Source organism: Perognathus longimembris, chromosome 3 (assembly GCF_023159225.1).
Source record: "Perognathus longimembris pacificus isolate PPM17 chromosome 3, ASM2315922v1, whole genome shotgun sequence".
Classification (NCBI taxonomy): Eukaryota; Metazoa; Chordata; class Mammalia; order Rodentia; family Heteromyidae; genus Perognathus; species Perognathus longimembris.
The window spans coordinates 60,538,974-60,555,175 of NC_063163.1; the positions used below are offsets into that span (position 1 = coordinate 60,538,974).

Genomic DNA, 16,202 nt, shown 5'->3' on the forward strand with positions numbered 1-16,202 from the left:
GAGTATCTTACATCATTGCAGAGGCTGTTAAATAAACAATCCCATTGCATTGGCATTGCTTTTAAACTATAGTAGGCACTTAAAACACCAGAACAACCCAAATAAAAGGAAACCAAGTAAAACAAAATTTTTTAACTTAGGAAAGAAAAACATAGATGGCAGGTCTTTGTAATGTCAATCACAGTAAGAAAATTTCCTTCCTAATTATACCCTTTCCTTTTTCTTTTTCTTTTTTCTTTTTTTTTTTTTTTTTTTTTTTGGCCAGTCCTGGGGCTTGTACTCAGGGCCTGAGCACTGTCCCTGGCTTCTTTTTGCTCAAGGCTAGCACTCTGCCACTTGAGCCACAGCGCCACTTCTGGCCGTTTTCTGTATATGTGGTGCTGGGGAATTGAACCCAGGGCCTCATGTATACGAGGCAAGCACTCTTGCCACTAGGCCATATCCCCAGCCCTCCTTTTTCTTTTTGGTGCTGGAAATTGACCCCAATTCTCAGACATGATAGATACCTTTTCTGTCACTGAGGTAAAACTCCAGTTCACTTCCTAACCTTTTCAAAATACCTTGGTGTTGTTGTTGTGCTGGTACCAAGGCTTGAACTCAGGGCCTGCGCACTTAGCCCTCCCCTTGCCCCAAGGCTGGTGTTCTACCACTTGAGGCACATCTCCACTTCTGGCTATTTTTGTAGTTCATTGGAGATAAGCATCTCATGGACTTTCCTGCCCAGGCTGGCTTTGAACCATTATCCTCAGATCTTAGCCTATTGATCCATCATTTTTGAATTACAAATGTTAAAGTGCTCAGCACAGAAGATTCAGAAAACCTGGAGAAGAGTTTCTCTGCCCCTGCACTGCTGACATCATGGGTGGGATGATTCTCTGTTGGTGGCTTCTCTGGTACATTATATTCTGTAGCTAAACTAGCCTGGACCCACCAGATTCCATACCCCCAAACCCTAACCAAGGAAGCCATGACAACCAAACAGGACTCCACATCTCACCAAGCATCCTCTGGAGAGAAGATGTTCTGTGCTGGTAACTACTGCATTAGATGAATAATAACAATAACAACAACAAAAAGTCATCTGTAATCGCACTACCTAGAAATAGAAACATTTTGCTGTCATAAGTACAAATTACAAAATACGGTTATATTGAACTTACTGTACTAAAGTTAGCCTGATCTTCTCAATAATATAGTACCAACATTTTTGCTCTGTAATATCCTTCTATAATTGTGTGTGTGAGCGCACGCATGCACACATGCATGCCCACTAGTCCTGGAGCTTGAACTTAGGGATTGGGTGCTGCCCCTGAGCTTTTTTGCTCAAGCCTATCCTCTACCAGCTCTACCATGTGAGCTCCACATTTAGCTTTTTGCTCGTTAATTGGAGACAAGCGTTCTATGAATTTTCTTGCCTGAGCTGGCTTCAAACTAGATCCTCAGATCTCAGCTTCCTGAATAGGTAGGATTACAGTCATGATACATTGGTGTCCACCTCCCTCTATGACTTTTAATGAATACCTGTACTAACATTAATGAATACATCATATTTTACGTAACAAATCCAGAAGTATTTGAGAATTTGTTTCAAATAAGATCACACTACATTATTTCCTTAGAAAAACTTCCAGTGAGTAGCCAAATTGCTTTTCAAGTTACACTGAAAATTCCTAGTTAAAAATTAGCTTTAAGTAGTTACATAAAGGGGTTTCCATTTAACATGTAAGCTTGTGAGCACAATGCATCTTGATCACTGTCATCCTTTCCATCATTCTCTCTCATCTTTCTCAACCTCACCCCTTCATTTAATTTATGTGGTTTCATTTTCACCTATCTCCAATGAATGTTATGATTGGACCATCTTTCTCTCTCCAGTCGTCTACCCTTTCCCCCCTCACCCCCTCATAATACACGTTCTTTCCTGGCATTAAAAAGTAATAAACTGGGCTGGGGATATGGCCTAGTGGCAAGAGTGACTGCCTCATATACATGAGGCCCTGGGTTCGATTCCCCAGCACCACATATACAGAAAATGGCCAGAAGTGGCGCTGTGGCTCAAGTGGCAGAGTGCTAGCCTTGAGCTGGAAGAAGCCAGGGACAGTGCTCAGGCCCTGAGTCCAAGCCCCAGGACCGGCCAAAAAAAAAAAAAAGTAATAAACTATGTTCTTCAAAGGAGTGAGACCATTGGAATCCCTCCCTATATAAAGTCTCTAAATTTTGTATCGTCCGTTGGTACAGTGATGGACTTCAGAGACATCCAGTCATACCCTACGCATCAAATACCCTTTACTCAGGGTGCATTTTCAAAGCAAGAAACATCTTCCAGCCACTTGGCCAGGTTCTGGCTGGCTCAGCTGATCCAGGCCCAGCTGCACCTAGGATGGCTGATTAGTCCGCCACCAGCAGTGGGCGCCGTGGCAGGCTGAGGATGTTTTGGACCAATGGGAGCGCTTCTCTCCCTAGACAACACTACATGCCCGTCCACACCCCATTTTCCCACTGGCCTCTGGGTTTGGGAAGCGTTGCTAGGAGACGACGCTCGCCGGCCGCGCTTGCGCAGTTGCCGCTGTCTGGGGCGGGCTGACGGGGCGGCGGCGCAGGTCGGTTGAGGGAGCTCCCTCAGACTCGGTCGCTGTCACCGCTCCATGCTTCGTCGGTGAGACCGGCGGCCGCAGTCGCCTCCTCGGAATGGAGCACATCCGGACGACCAAGGTATTCTAGGTGTCACTCGGCGCCGCGGGAGGCGACGAGGGCTCTACCCGGGAGCCCGCTGGGCCCGGGCCCGGGCCCGGGGCCTGGCGGGGCTCGGTGGGAGGACCGTGCCAGTTTGGATAACGGGGTACCCAGGCCTGTATCTGGGAACAGGGAGCTCTGAAGCGGTTTAGGGCACTTAGGGGGGAAAAAATCTAGGAAAATTTGTCGCCACCTTATTAGCTCTACACTTTCTTGGGCAAGGTTGGGGCTGCTTCAACTTTTGTTATTATTGTTTGGTGCCGGTCCTGGGGCTTGAACTCAGGGCCGGGGCACTCTTCCTGAGCTTCTTTTGCTCAAGTCTAGCACTCTGCCACTTGAACCACAGCTCACTTCCGGGTTGGTTTTTTTTTTTTTTTTTGATGCTTAATTGGAGATAGTCTCGCGGACCTTCCTGCGTGGATGGGCTACGAATCCTGATCCTCACATCTCAGCCTCCTGAGTAGCCAAGATTACAGGTGTGAGTCACTGGTTCCCCGGCTCAATGTTTTTGGAAGTTGGGGTGGCGGGGGTACTTTCAGCCGTTCGCCGCTTAATTTAAGGCAAAACCAGTGGGTCCCGGACTTCACTTTACCATGTGTGCAAGGTAGTCTTTGCTCACGTTTCATTGTCCCGTGTCACAGATAAATGATGCAAGTTTTGGAGGATCCGAGCCCAGTAGTAGGATCTGCCTTACTTTACATCTGGTGTTTCTGTTTTGGCTTCAAACTTGAGGCGTGGACCCGAAGTCACTTTAACAAGAGTCATGGGTTTGGGGGGGGGGGGGAGGGTTTGGTATGTTAAGTTGTATTTTAAGGTCTAGTGGAAACTTTTCTTCTGTGGAACTTTTAAAAATCCCATGCTTTTTTTTGTATGCGAATACATTTATTTTGAGGATGATTATTTGTATGATTCTGTTAGGAAGTTAAAGATATAAGGAAATGACATCAGACTATCACAAGATTATGTTCTCAGCAACATTTAAGCCTGGTGAGGGAGAAAAACTGGTCAGAAGAATTGAAAAACATTTTAAGATTGCAGAGAGTAGACCAGTCTGGCACCCATTGTGAAGATGCTGAAAACTTACCCTTGTAAAAAATCTTTTTTTTGTTTAAAAAACTTGAATTAAGAAAATTACATTGTCAATAAGTGTTGACTGAGCACAGATGAGCCAAACAGAAACAGATGAAACATGTTACCTTCTTTGTTTTTAGCTTCTAGATGGTGAGAAGCAAATGCTAAACATTAATTGTAGGGCTAGGAGTATATCTAGATAAGAAATGTTTAGAAATACTGCTGATGTTTGGAACTGCTCCTTCAGGTTTCCATGTAGAAATCTTTTTAAGAGAAGAAAGGTAAATTAACTGAAGAATTAAAATTGCTGAGAAAGTTAGAAAATAGAAGGATAAATAACCAAACTATTAAAAGGTGAAAAGAGTACTAGAGTGGACCTTACGGCTCGCTTTTCCTGGGGCAGACTCTTATCCTGTTTACCAGAATCCAGATGTGCATTAGATGGCAGGTGTAAGAGTTATTAAAGTAGGTTAGGTAAAGCAGAACGCCTCGCGCAGGCCAGAGAGAAAGTTTATTATCTAACTGCTACCCTATGGCCAAGGTAATGCAAGGCGGGAGAGAAGGGGAGACCCCCGCCCAGCCCTGAGGTGTGGCCAGGTGGATTAGGATTAGGAAGGGGAAAGTAACTGCTTCCAGGTATGCTGGTTACCCAGGTAACTGGGTGGAGACTTAAACTAGGTGGGGGCACCTGCATAGAGCTCTTTCGGGGCGGGCCTTACATTCCAGCTTTTTAATAGTCATGAAAAAGAAAAAAATTATGAAAAAGCATGTAGACTCGCTCTGGCTACTTCCTGCTGGCAAGGGGCATCGACTTTAGGGGTAAAAGGCAGAAATGCGGCCCCTCCGGGAGAAGGCGAGCAGCAGGGACCTTTGGTGGTAGATGCCAGTCCTTGCATGAAGCCTGGAAGAAGTCTCATGAGGCAGGGGCTTGACCAAATATATATATATATATATATATATATATATATATATATGTGTGTGTGTGTGTGTGTGTATATGTATATGTATATATATATATATAGGCAAAAGGAAGGGTTTAGGACAGAAAATTAAAAATTGGATGACTTGGCTAGTTCAGTTAGTTCTTATACTCAGGTATGGACATTAGATGGACAAGTTCCCATCTCTTGATCCCCCGGCTCTGATTAATTTTGAAAGGGTGAGTATAAATCCACTCCATTTAGGATGTGACATCATTCTCCTCTTATTTCTCTCCGTGATCCCTTGTTCCCCAGACTGGCTGAATCCTAGGGGTTTAGGTGCTTGTTGCTGGGATGGCTTTTCCCAGATGGCAATTAGGGGGTTTGAACTCAAGGCCTGGGCACTGTCCCTGAGCACTTCTATTTGAGGCTAGTGCTCTACCACTTGAGCCACAGTACTACTTCCAGCATTTGGCTGGTTAATTAGAGATACATCTCTTGAGCCATGCTTCCAACCTGGCTCTTCGATGATTAGTTGGGAGATGGAGTTTTAGAGAGATTTTCTGTCCGGAATGGTTACAATCAAAGGAGTCTTTGCCACAAAAAGTCCTTTTTTATTCCCAATTAAAGCAACAAGGAGACCAAGAGGACTAGAGCTTACCTGCACCTTGTCAAGAATTGACCAAGAAATACTTGCCAGAATTCTGCAATGACAAAACTCAGTAGATGTGATGAGTTCAGCACAGTTGGATATAAACAATGACATGCTGGTTTTACACCAGTGCTTAAATCACAGCTAAATTACATACCAATTTAATAAGCTTTATCTTGTAAGAATTTAAGACATATACCATCTTCTCTCTACACTGTTTCTTCTATCCCTTTTCCAAGACTTCACTAACAAATGTTATCTAACAGACACAGACATACACACATACACACTGCACATAGGTTTTACAGCACGCAAAAATGTATTTCAGCCATAGACTCTTGGAATTCCAGCAGCAACTGACATTTTGCACAATATTTTAGAACCACATGGACAGTTAGAAAAACAAAAAGTTTGCTATCAAACAAAAATTTTCAGATTATAAAATGGAGAAACCATATTTTGATAAGCCAATTCAGCTCAGGTGTGATGTCCTGGTGACCAGAGGAGAGCCAGGAGAGAGGATGCTATTACAGCAGGGAGCTTCCTTTTACACACCTCTGGGAGTCTCATCTTCTTGCTTGTGTGTGGTTATTAGAGCTTGAACTCAGGATCTCACTTGACTATATTGTCTTGCTTTCAGCTGGTGCTTTACCACTTCAATCATGCCTCCAAGTTGGCTAGTTAATTGGAGATAAATGTCTCACATTGGTCTGTCTAGACTGGCTTCAAACCAGGATTCTTAGTCTCAGCTTCCTAGTAGCTGAGTAGTAGTAGTAGTAATAGGAGGAGGAGGAGGAGGTGGAGGATTATAGGTGTGAGCCACCAGCGCCTTGCTTGAATTTCATCTTTACTTTGTTCTTGTGCCTGCTACAGAGTATAGTACACCACAGAAAAGTTGTAAAAGTGAATTGTGTCATTAAAAACAAATCTTATTCCAAAGTGAATGATAATAAAACATTGGGAAATGTGGACCTCTTCATTATGTTAAAGTCTTTCTTCTTCAGTGTAGGATATATCCTAGCTGCTGTCTCTTAGCTCCTTTGGCTTAAGGCTAGTGTTCTACTACTTGATCCACAGCTCCACTTCCAGCCTTTTCTGTGAATAATTGGCATTCAAGAGTCTCACAGACTTTGCTGCCCTAACAGGCTTCCAACCACAATCCTCAGATTTCAGCCTCCAGAGTAGCTAAGATTACAGGTGTGAGCCACCAGTGCTTGCCTTTGTTTTTGTTCTTATGGCTGTAGCTTCTTTTAGTATATCCTTGAAAATAATTACTTCAAGATTTTTTCTCATTTAGCTTTATCTTTTCATAGCACTTGAGGTCTTTTGTGCCTTTTTTAAAATTAGATTTCTGACACATTTTCTAATAAAATTACTTTTCAAATATACTTCTTTATTACTTTGTGCTGTTTTTGTAGCATTGTATCACTCACCCTGGAATAATGTCAAATGAGTTTATATAAACTGCAGTTAAACTGCTTAGGTACCTCTTAGGTGCCAGGCACTGACTTAGACAGTGGGGTATACAACAGCAAGCTAGACATGGACCTTGGAATGCATTATGATAATTGCTGAATGGACCAATAGTTTAGAAAAGAGCTTATTCTTAAGAGTCAGTTGAAATAGCCTTTTTTTTGGGGGGGGGAGGGGTACTGGTCCTGGGGCTTAAACTCAGGGCCTGAGCTTTTTTACTCAAGGCCCTTGAGCCATAACTCCACTTTCATGGTTTTTGGGTGGTGAATTGGAAATAAGGGTCTTACAGTCTTTCCTGCTTGACCTGGCTTCAAACCATGGCCCACTCAGATCTCAGCCTCCTGAGTAGCAGGATTGCAGGCCACTGGCATCCAGCTTATAGCCAATTTTTTGTTTCCATTATGTATATCTGAACATAATGAATTTGTGGTGAAAAAATTAAGTATTTCAAAGCCCCAAATTGATTGTTTTAGGTATATTAACTTTTTGTTGTTTATTTGTTTGTTTAAAACAACTTCTTGTTGTTTATTAACAAGTTTATTAACTTGTTCAGAAATTAGTGCTTGTACTCCAAGCTTGGACACTGTCCATTAGCTTTTTTGCTCAAGGCTAGCACTCTACCACTTGAGCCACAGCTCCACTTCCAGCTTTTTGGTGGTTAATTGGAGAGATTCATCACCTACTTTCCTGCCTGGACTGTCTTGATTACAGGTGTGAGCCACTAGCGTTAATTAGCCAGATTGTTAACATTTTTGAGCTCTATGTAATTAATATGATCAAGAATTAACTATAATATTGTATGACTGTCTAGTGCTTTGATTTTAGACATCTGTATGTGAAAAGTAATAAATGTCATTTTCTAAGCAACAGCACAATAGTAGCCAATAATAGGATACTATATAATTTCAAAATGTTCAGTTTTCACAAGTACATTAATTTATTGGGTATTTTTGCTAATTAAAAAAAAATAGGCTTACTTCTTCTTCTTGGGAAAACACCAAATGGCGGATGATGCCGGTGCAGCGGGAGGGCCCGGAGGCCCTTGGGGCCCAGGCTTGGGAGGTCGTGGCGGCTTCCGAGGAGGCTTCCGTGGAGGCTTCCGTAGCAGCCTTCGGGGTCGAGGTCGAGGCCTAGTAGAGGCCAGGGTCGTGGCCGCGGGGCTCGTGGAGGCAAGGCCGAAGACAAGGAATGGATCCCTGTCACCAAACTAGGCCACCTGGTTAAGGACATGAAGATCAAGTCTTTGGAGGAAATCTATCTTTTCTCCCTGCCCATCAAGGCATCTGAGATTATTGACTTTTTCCTGGGGGCGTCCCTCAAGGATGAGGTGTTGAAGATCATGCCCGTGCAGAAGCAGGCTTGAGCTGGCCAACGCACCAGGTTCAAGGCATTTGTAGCCATTGGCGACTACAATGGCCATGTGGGTTTGGATGTTAAGTGCTCCAAGGAGGTTGCCACTGCCATCCGAGGAGCCATCATCCCGGCGAAGCTCTCCATTGTCCCTGTGCGGAGAGGCTACTGGGGGAACAAGATTGGCAAGCCTCACACCGTCCTGTGCAAGGTGACAGGCGGCTGTGGATCTGTGCTGGTGCTCCTCATCCCCGCACCCAGAGGCACTGGGATTGTTTCAGCTCCTGTCCCCAAGAAGCTGTTGATGATGGCTGGTATTGATGACTGTTAGACCTCAGCCAGGGGCTGTACTGCTACTTTGGGCAACTTTGTCAAGGCCACTTTTGATGCCATCTCCAAGACCTACAGTTACCTGACCCCTGATATCTGGAAAGAGACTGTGTTCACCAAATCTCCTTATCAGGAATTCACTGACCATCTTGTGAAAACCCAGGCTCCATCTGTGGCTACAACATAGGATTTTTATACAAGAACAATAAAGTGAATCAAGCCTGAAAAAAAAATAGGCTTAGAGAGTTTGAGAAAACTGCCCAGTTACCTCATGAGGAGTAGTTAGGATTTAAACTAAGGTTTGTCTGTTCTAAAGACTATCTTTAGGGTTTTTTCTTTTCCATTAATGGGGTGGAACTCATGGCCTGGACAATCTCCCTTAGCTTTTTCTACTCAAGGCCGGTGTTCTGCCACTTGAGCCATCCCTCCACATCCAGATTTTTGCTATTTAATTGGAGATAGAGGCTAATAGGCTTTCTTGCCCAGGCTGGCTTCCAACCTTGATCCTCAGATCTCAGCCTCAGTTAGGATTATAGGCTTGACCCAACACATCTTTAGTTTTAATCTAACAGTTAATTTGTATTAATTTAACAATAAATCAAAATAATAATTCTAAAAGATTTTTATCCTTAACCTTGTCATAAGTAATATTTATGTATCTTTTTTGTAGTATTTAGAGTCACTATATTGTGGTCTGCTAGCTGGAGATTGGTAGTATTTTTGCCGAGTATTAATTGAATGTTATTCTGGATCTGAAATTCAGGAACAGGGGTATCATCTTCTTTTGGTCATATTTGTCTTATTGAATAGTATCAAAAAGCATGTCAAATCCTGTGTTTGAATTTTTAGATACATGTTTTTTAAGCTGCACTTATGAATTGTGTAGCTCTTGCCTGTCACTTGGAGTTGTGAACCAGATACAAAGTTGGAACAGAGTAAGTAAAGAAGAGCAGAGTAGATTAAAGATAGAAGACAGGAGCAAGTTACTATAGGCCCTTCAAGGCTATTTTAAAATCTTTGCTTTCACTCTGAAATTGGAAGCCACTGATAGAATATAACTATTTTCAACATCAAAGAAAAGCTTAGTAAGATAGAACCGAAAAGTTCTAGCTTGCCGGCTGGAAGTGGCTCACACCTGTAATCTTGCTACTCAGGAGGCTGAGATCTGAGGCTCACAGTTCAAAGCCAGCCTGGGCAAGAAAGTCTGTAAGACTCGTATCTCCAATTAACCATCAGAAAACTGGAAGTGGGGCTGGGAATATGGCCTAGTGGTAAAGTGCTTGCCTCGTATACATGAAGCCCTGGGTTCAATTCTTCAGCACCACATATATAGAAAAAGCCAGAAGTGGCACTGTGGCTCAAGTGGTAGAGTGCTAGCCTTGAGCAAAATGAAGCCAGGGACAGTGCTCAGGCCCTGAGTTCAAGCCCCAGGACTGGCAAAAAAAAGAAAGAAAACTGGAAGTAGTGCTGTGGCTCAAAGTGGTGGAACGCTAAGCTTGAGCTGAAGAGCTCAGGGACAGCACCCAGGCCCAGAGTTCAAGCTCCATGGTTGACAAAAAAAGTTCTCATTGAACTTATGGTCTGAGGTGATAATCCCATCGATAATTCATGCCACCAGACATTATATACATGAGCTTGGAATACATGATTTTTTTTTTTTAACCAGTCCTGGGGCTTAGACTCAGGGCCTGAGCACTGTCCCTGGCTTCTTTTTGCTCAAGGCTCGCACTCTAACTCTTGAGCCACATCGCCACTTCTGGCTTTTTCTATATATGTGGTGCTGAGGAATTGATTGACCCCAGGGCTTCATGCATGCTAGGCAAGCACTCTACCACTAAAGCCACATTCCCAGTCCGGAATACATGATTTTTTAAAGACAATCTTTGCCCTCTACTTAATGAATATGAGCTGTTTTTTGGACATTACTAGGATGAATTTGGGGCCTTGCACTAGCTGAGCACATGTTCTATGACTTGAGCCATGCCCTTTTGTTTTTAGTTTTCTAGTCCTGCTTTTTTACCTAGGTTGTCCTGGACCTTGATCCTTCTATTTTTGATTCTGACATTGCTGACATGACAGGCACATGTCACCAGCTTTTTATTGGATGAGAACAGGTCTTGTGATCTTTTTTGCCTGGACTGGCCTCAAGCTAGAATCCTCCCTATCTCTGCCTCCTGAGTAACCAGGATTGTAATTTTCAGCCACCAAACCCATATTGCTCATTCTTGTTGGTAGCTAATTCTTGGTAGGATGTCAGTGTAGGATAAGGATTCTAAAAGTCCCAAATGGGTGTCTGGCTATTGGGAGAGAGAAGAAGAAGCTGGAGAAACTGACAGTGCATTTTCTGTTTAGGAGCACTGAACACATTGTCAGTAACACATAGTAAGGGCAGCTGTTGATCTTGGAAGTTTGACAGAAGACATTGGCCTTCCTTTCCAGAAGTGTCTGAATTTCCTCACTGTGGTTCTGTATATGTGTGATTCCCTGCATTTCTTTCCAGCTTTGTAATTAGCTGAAATGTCAGTTTCCTGGATAGAATAAGGTGATACATTTTAGTGAAGTCCTTCAGTTGGTAACAGTTTGACTAAGCAGTCTTTAAAGGGGTAGTGTATTGGCATTTACCATCCTTCACCAAAGTAACCACACACTCCCAATTTTTCCTGACACCCATCTCTTTCGTGTGTGTGTTTGCATGTGTGCGTGCACACGCTATTATTGGTTCTGGAACTCTGGGCCTGGGCACTTGTCCCTTAACTTGTTGCTGGTGCTCTACCACTTGAGCTTTACTTCCAGCTTTTTAGTGGTTACTGTAAATAACCAGTCTCACAGACTTTCTTGTCCAGGCTGGCTTCCAGCCCTGTTCCTTAGATCTCAGCTAGAATTACAGGTGTGAACCACTGTTGCCTCTTGTCCTTCAGTTATTCTTTCCTTTCCCAAATCCTTTCCCCATTTGCCTTTTGTCCTTTTAAGAATTTTAGCACTATTTTTTTTATAGTGCCTCAATGATAGTGACATGAAGTAGCTATTTTAGGAAGTACTTGGGGGATAAGCTGTAAAGTACTTCATACAAAGAAATATAAAGCAGTTGCTTTAAAAAATTGACTTAAGTCTTTGAAATTTTCATGTCAGTGATTTTAACAAAAAGATCCATTTTCTCTCTTAGAGAGGTGAGTTTTGTAGTAGTGAACTACTGTGCTTAAAAAACTGTTGGTATATCTTTATCTACAAGCACAGACTCTACCTTACTACATGTTTCTCTTTAATCAGATAAAGTACTGTGTCTTTTTTGAGATATAAATGCTGAATTATCTCTATTGAGATTTCTGTATTTTCTCCATATTCCTATAAATAAAAACAATTTTGTTAATCCTTGCTTTCAGCAAGTTGTATTAAAGAAACAGAATTCCTCCCTCCACCAATTGTTGAGCACCTAGAATATACTCCATATGTGTTCCTTCTTCTTTTTTCTCTTTTTGAACTTAACTGGATGGTAACTTAGTACAACAGACTGGCAAAGCCTTACCAGATTAACAACTGTAGTCATTCTTGCAAACATTTTATTGTCTTCATTTATTAGGCAAATGCAGGTAAAATACTTGTTATTTATTATACAAATCTATTGCAGGTTTTTGAAGAAGCAGTTATTATTAGTGAATGATTAAACTCTTTCCTGATACTGAATATTTAGGTACCTGTTCTTTTTGTGTGTGTGTGTCAGTCTTGGGGCTTGGGCTCAGGGTCTGGGTGCTGTCCCTGAACTTTGTTTTTTTGCCAGTCCTGGGGCTTGAACTGAGAGCCTGGAAACTGTCCCTGAGCTTCTTTTGCTCAAGGCTCTACCACTTAAGCCACAGTGCCACTTCTGGTTTTTTCTGTTTATGTAGTACTAAGAAATCGAATCCAGAGCTTTATGCATGCTAAGCAAGTAGTCTACCACTAAGCCACATTCCTAGACCTGTGAGCTTTTTTTTTACTCAAGGCTTGTGTTCTGCCACTTGAGCCACAGCTCCATGTCTGGCTTTTTGCTAGTTAATTGGAGATGGCCTCATGGGCTGGCTTTGAACTATGATCCTCAGATCTCAGTCAACATCCTGAATAGCTAGGATTACTGGCTTATGTAAATGGCTTTTGAGCGCATGAACATTGTGCACATGCGTGTGTAACATGCATGCATGCATATTTTAAGGAGTTAAAGTTGTAAATCAACTCCTGTGAAAAGTGGAGAACTCTACATGGTAGGACCTTAGGTATTGTCAAAACAGACTGAAGGTAGAGAAGAAAGCTAGCTCAAGTGAGTTAAGAGTGAGAGGGGTTAATTCCCCATTAAAGCTTGAAGGAAAACCAGTTGCATAAGAATGAGCAACTGAGCTTCTTAAATACAGTCTTTGTCCCCATCCTCTCAAATGACTGAGTGAGTGGCTTTGAGGTGTTGAGATGCTGCTAGGGACAAGGGCTGTTGCCAACTTTTGGAGATGATTCATTTGACCAGCCAGGCTTTGAATCTTAAATATAACTGACCCAAACTACAGCTCTAACAGAGGGATTTTAAGTAATTTGGGATCTAATACGAGGATGAATCAGTGCTGGGAAAAATATTTTAAACCAGAATTTAAAGAGAACATCTTGATGTAGCCTCAGCCAGAAGGAATGATGAAATATTATTTAGGTTTAGAAGAATGATTTTTTTCCCAGAATGAGTGATGAGATGGTGATAGAGAACTTTGTATTGCTAGTTGTGCTTTCTACCAGCAGTTTTTCTATGTGTTTGCAGTTCATTCAGGAATTTGTCCATTGTGTAAGAAACATAGCTGAAAGAAATAAGGAAGAGAATAGTGGTATTAAAAAAGGATCCTATTTAAAAATCCCTTAACTGATTTCAAGTGAAAAGTTTGCCACTGGTAAATTTTGGTCACTTTCTGGGTTTCCCCTTTGAGAAATTCATCTTAGGCCAATAAACATTTATGTCAAAGAGTGTTCTAGCCATCAGAATAATGATTCAGAAAGAAAAGAGACTATTCTTGCCCCGAGATATGTTAGAGGTTTTAGTGAGAGAGACTAGACACATGAATAGATGTGTAGATGAATAGATGCTTTCATTCTGACAGGCAGTGCTTTCATAATGGTGGGAGGAGCCAATTTCAAAATATTTAGGTGATGAAACTGGTAACAGTGATTGATGGAGCATTATGTGTTAAAAAGAGACAGGACAATTTCTAGATTTCTAAGTGGATGACCCCGCTAAGGGCGGGGTAACAGTATTTCCCATTTGTGATTACATTTGTGAAAGCTGAGAGGTGAAATTGGTTATTTTAATACAATCCACATAGCTCCTAAGATGCCCAAGTGGAGATAGTATAACTCTGGGTGAAAGGATTCCATCTCAGCATTCAGACCGTTCACGGGTAAAACACTACTGTCCTACTTAATTACCTAGGGATAGTGACTCCATCATAGGAGTTGTGAAAGTGAAAAGAAATAATGTGTGTTAACCACTTACCAGAGTAGTGGCCCGTAGTAAGTCTTCAGTATTATGTTAGAGATTACAGTCATATGTTAAACATATTTATAACTCAGGAACGGTTACAGTCGTGCATACAGTTCTGAGAGCACTAATAAACATGTTTAAAATAATGACAGTAGTAGGAAAATTGTGAACCAGGGGATGGGCAGGGTGGGATAAAGTCCATTAGAAAAGTATGATTATTGTCGGTGTATACAAGTTTTGTTTGTATTCAGGGTACTTGTTCCTTGTTCTGTAAAGCCTTACAAGTCTTATAATTAGAGAAATATTTACTGTCTTTAAGAATACACTTCACATGGACTTTTCTTTTGCCAATCGTGGGGCTTGAACTCAGGGCCTGAGCACTGTCCCTGGCTTCTTTTTGCTCAAGGCTAGCATTCTACCACTTGAGCCACAGCGCTACTTCTGGCTTTTTCTTGTTTTGTTTTTGTTTTTTGGCCAGTCCTGGGGCTTGAAATCAGGGCCTGAGCACTGTCCTGTGCTTCTTTTTGGTCAAGGCTAGCACTCTACCACTTGAGCCATAGCGACACTTCTGGATTTTTCTATATATGTGGGGCTGAGGAATCGAGCCCAGGGCTTCATGTATACAAGGCAAACACTCTTCCACTAGGCCATAGTCCTAGCTCCACTTCTGGCTTTTTCTATATATGTGGTGCTGAGAAGTCGAACCCAGGGCTTCTTGTATACGAGGCGAGCACTTTACCACTAGGCCATATTCCCAAGCCCTTTATCTTTCTTTTTAAAAATTGCCTGTACTGAGTACTAAGGCTTGAAGTCAGAGACAATCATGTTCCCTTAGCTTGTTTTACTATTATTTGCCAGTTATTTAGGTTCTCTTGGGCTTTTTGGTCCATGCTGATTTTTAAACCACAGTCCTCTAGGTCTCAGCCTTCTGAATAGCTAGGATTACAGGTGTAAGCCACAGCCACTGTCTTCTTTTTAAAACAAGCTTCCTAATTAATAACTCTTCCTTCTAAAACTAGTTGCCAGTATACTGCACTATTTTCTTAATGGCTACTTAATGTGCTTCAAAATGTTGACACAAATTTTTAGCTCAAGTAGTGTTGATACTTTAAGATTACCATTATGTCCATACATGTTCGCTAGTTCTCCTTTTTATTAGAGTCCTTAAAACTTTGTTTTACTTGCTTGAGGAAATAATGTGGGTGAAAACTATGTTGGTATAAGTGGTTTTCATTGGCTCAGTGCCTTGTCTAACCAAGTCTGATGTAACTGGAGAGGAATAAACACTAGTTGATCCTTCTTGTCCAGTTTGCAGTGTGTGGTACAGTGAAGAAGAAATAGCCTTGAACCCTGAAAATATATGCTGACATCCAAGGAAAATCTGCATTCAGGCTTGTGGGAAGCTTTCCTATTTTTTCTCTTTTTCTTTTTCTCACCATTCTTCTCTCCCTCTTTCTCACCTGTTCCACCCCCCGCCCCCCCATTCCTGGGGCTTGAACTCGGGGCCTAAGAACTGTCCCTGGCTTCTTTTTGCTCCAGGCTAGCGCTCTACCACTTGAGCCACAGCGCCACTTCTGGCCTTTTCTATATATATGGTGCTGCGGAAACAAACCCAAGCTTCATGTATACAAGGGAAACATTCTGCTACTAGGCCATATTTCCAACCCTTTCTCCTGTCTTTTATTTACTTTGTGTGTGTGTGTGTGTGTGTGTGTGTGTGTGTGTGTCTAACTGTATAACTAAATTGGCCTTGAGCTCATAATCCCTCTACCTTAGCCTCCCAGGTGCTGGGATTATAGACATGTGCCACCACGTTTAAGCTCTATTGTTTTTTTTGTTTTTTATTTTATTTTATTTTATTTTTATTTTTGCCAGTCCTGGGCCTTGGACTCAGGGCCTGAGCACTGTCCCTGGCTTCTTTTTGCTCAAGGCTAGCACTCTGCCACTTGAGTCACAGCGCCACTTCTGGCCATTTTCTGTATATGTGGTGCTGGGGAATCGAACCCAGGGCTTCAAGTATACGAGGCAAGCGCTCTTGCCACTAGGCCATATCCCCAGCCCGCTCTGTTGTTTTTTTAAATATCAGTGTATAATTGATGAGATAGTTTTTGTTTGTCAAATTAACTCTAAGAATAGAGTTACATAAATTGCATTTCGGAGTATCAGACTAAAGTCTGAATTTGCTGTTTTA

The 16,202-nt window shown here is 42.1% G+C and overlaps 1 protein-coding gene and 1 pseudogene across 2 annotated transcripts in view; both read left to right on the plus strand.

Annotated features, from left to right (window-relative positions):
• The first annotated feature begins 2,533 nt into the window (after window positions 1–2,533).
• Mtmr6 (myotubularin related protein 6) overlaps window positions 2,534–16,202 on the plus strand; it is a 40,968-nt gene continuing 27,299 nt past the window's right edge. The window contains exon 1 of one of the 2 annotated variants that reach the window (XM_048341629.1): window positions 2,534–2,712. In XM_048341629.1, the coding sequence (XP_048197586.1) occupies window positions 2,689–2,712 (24 nt within the window). In that variant the 5' untranslated portion in view covers window positions 2,534–2,688. The remainder of the gene's footprint in view (window positions 2,713–16,202) is intronic. The other variant, XM_048341630.1, reaches the window with a different exon arrangement.
• Window positions 7,851–8,716, plus strand: LOC125349720 (annotated as a pseudogene).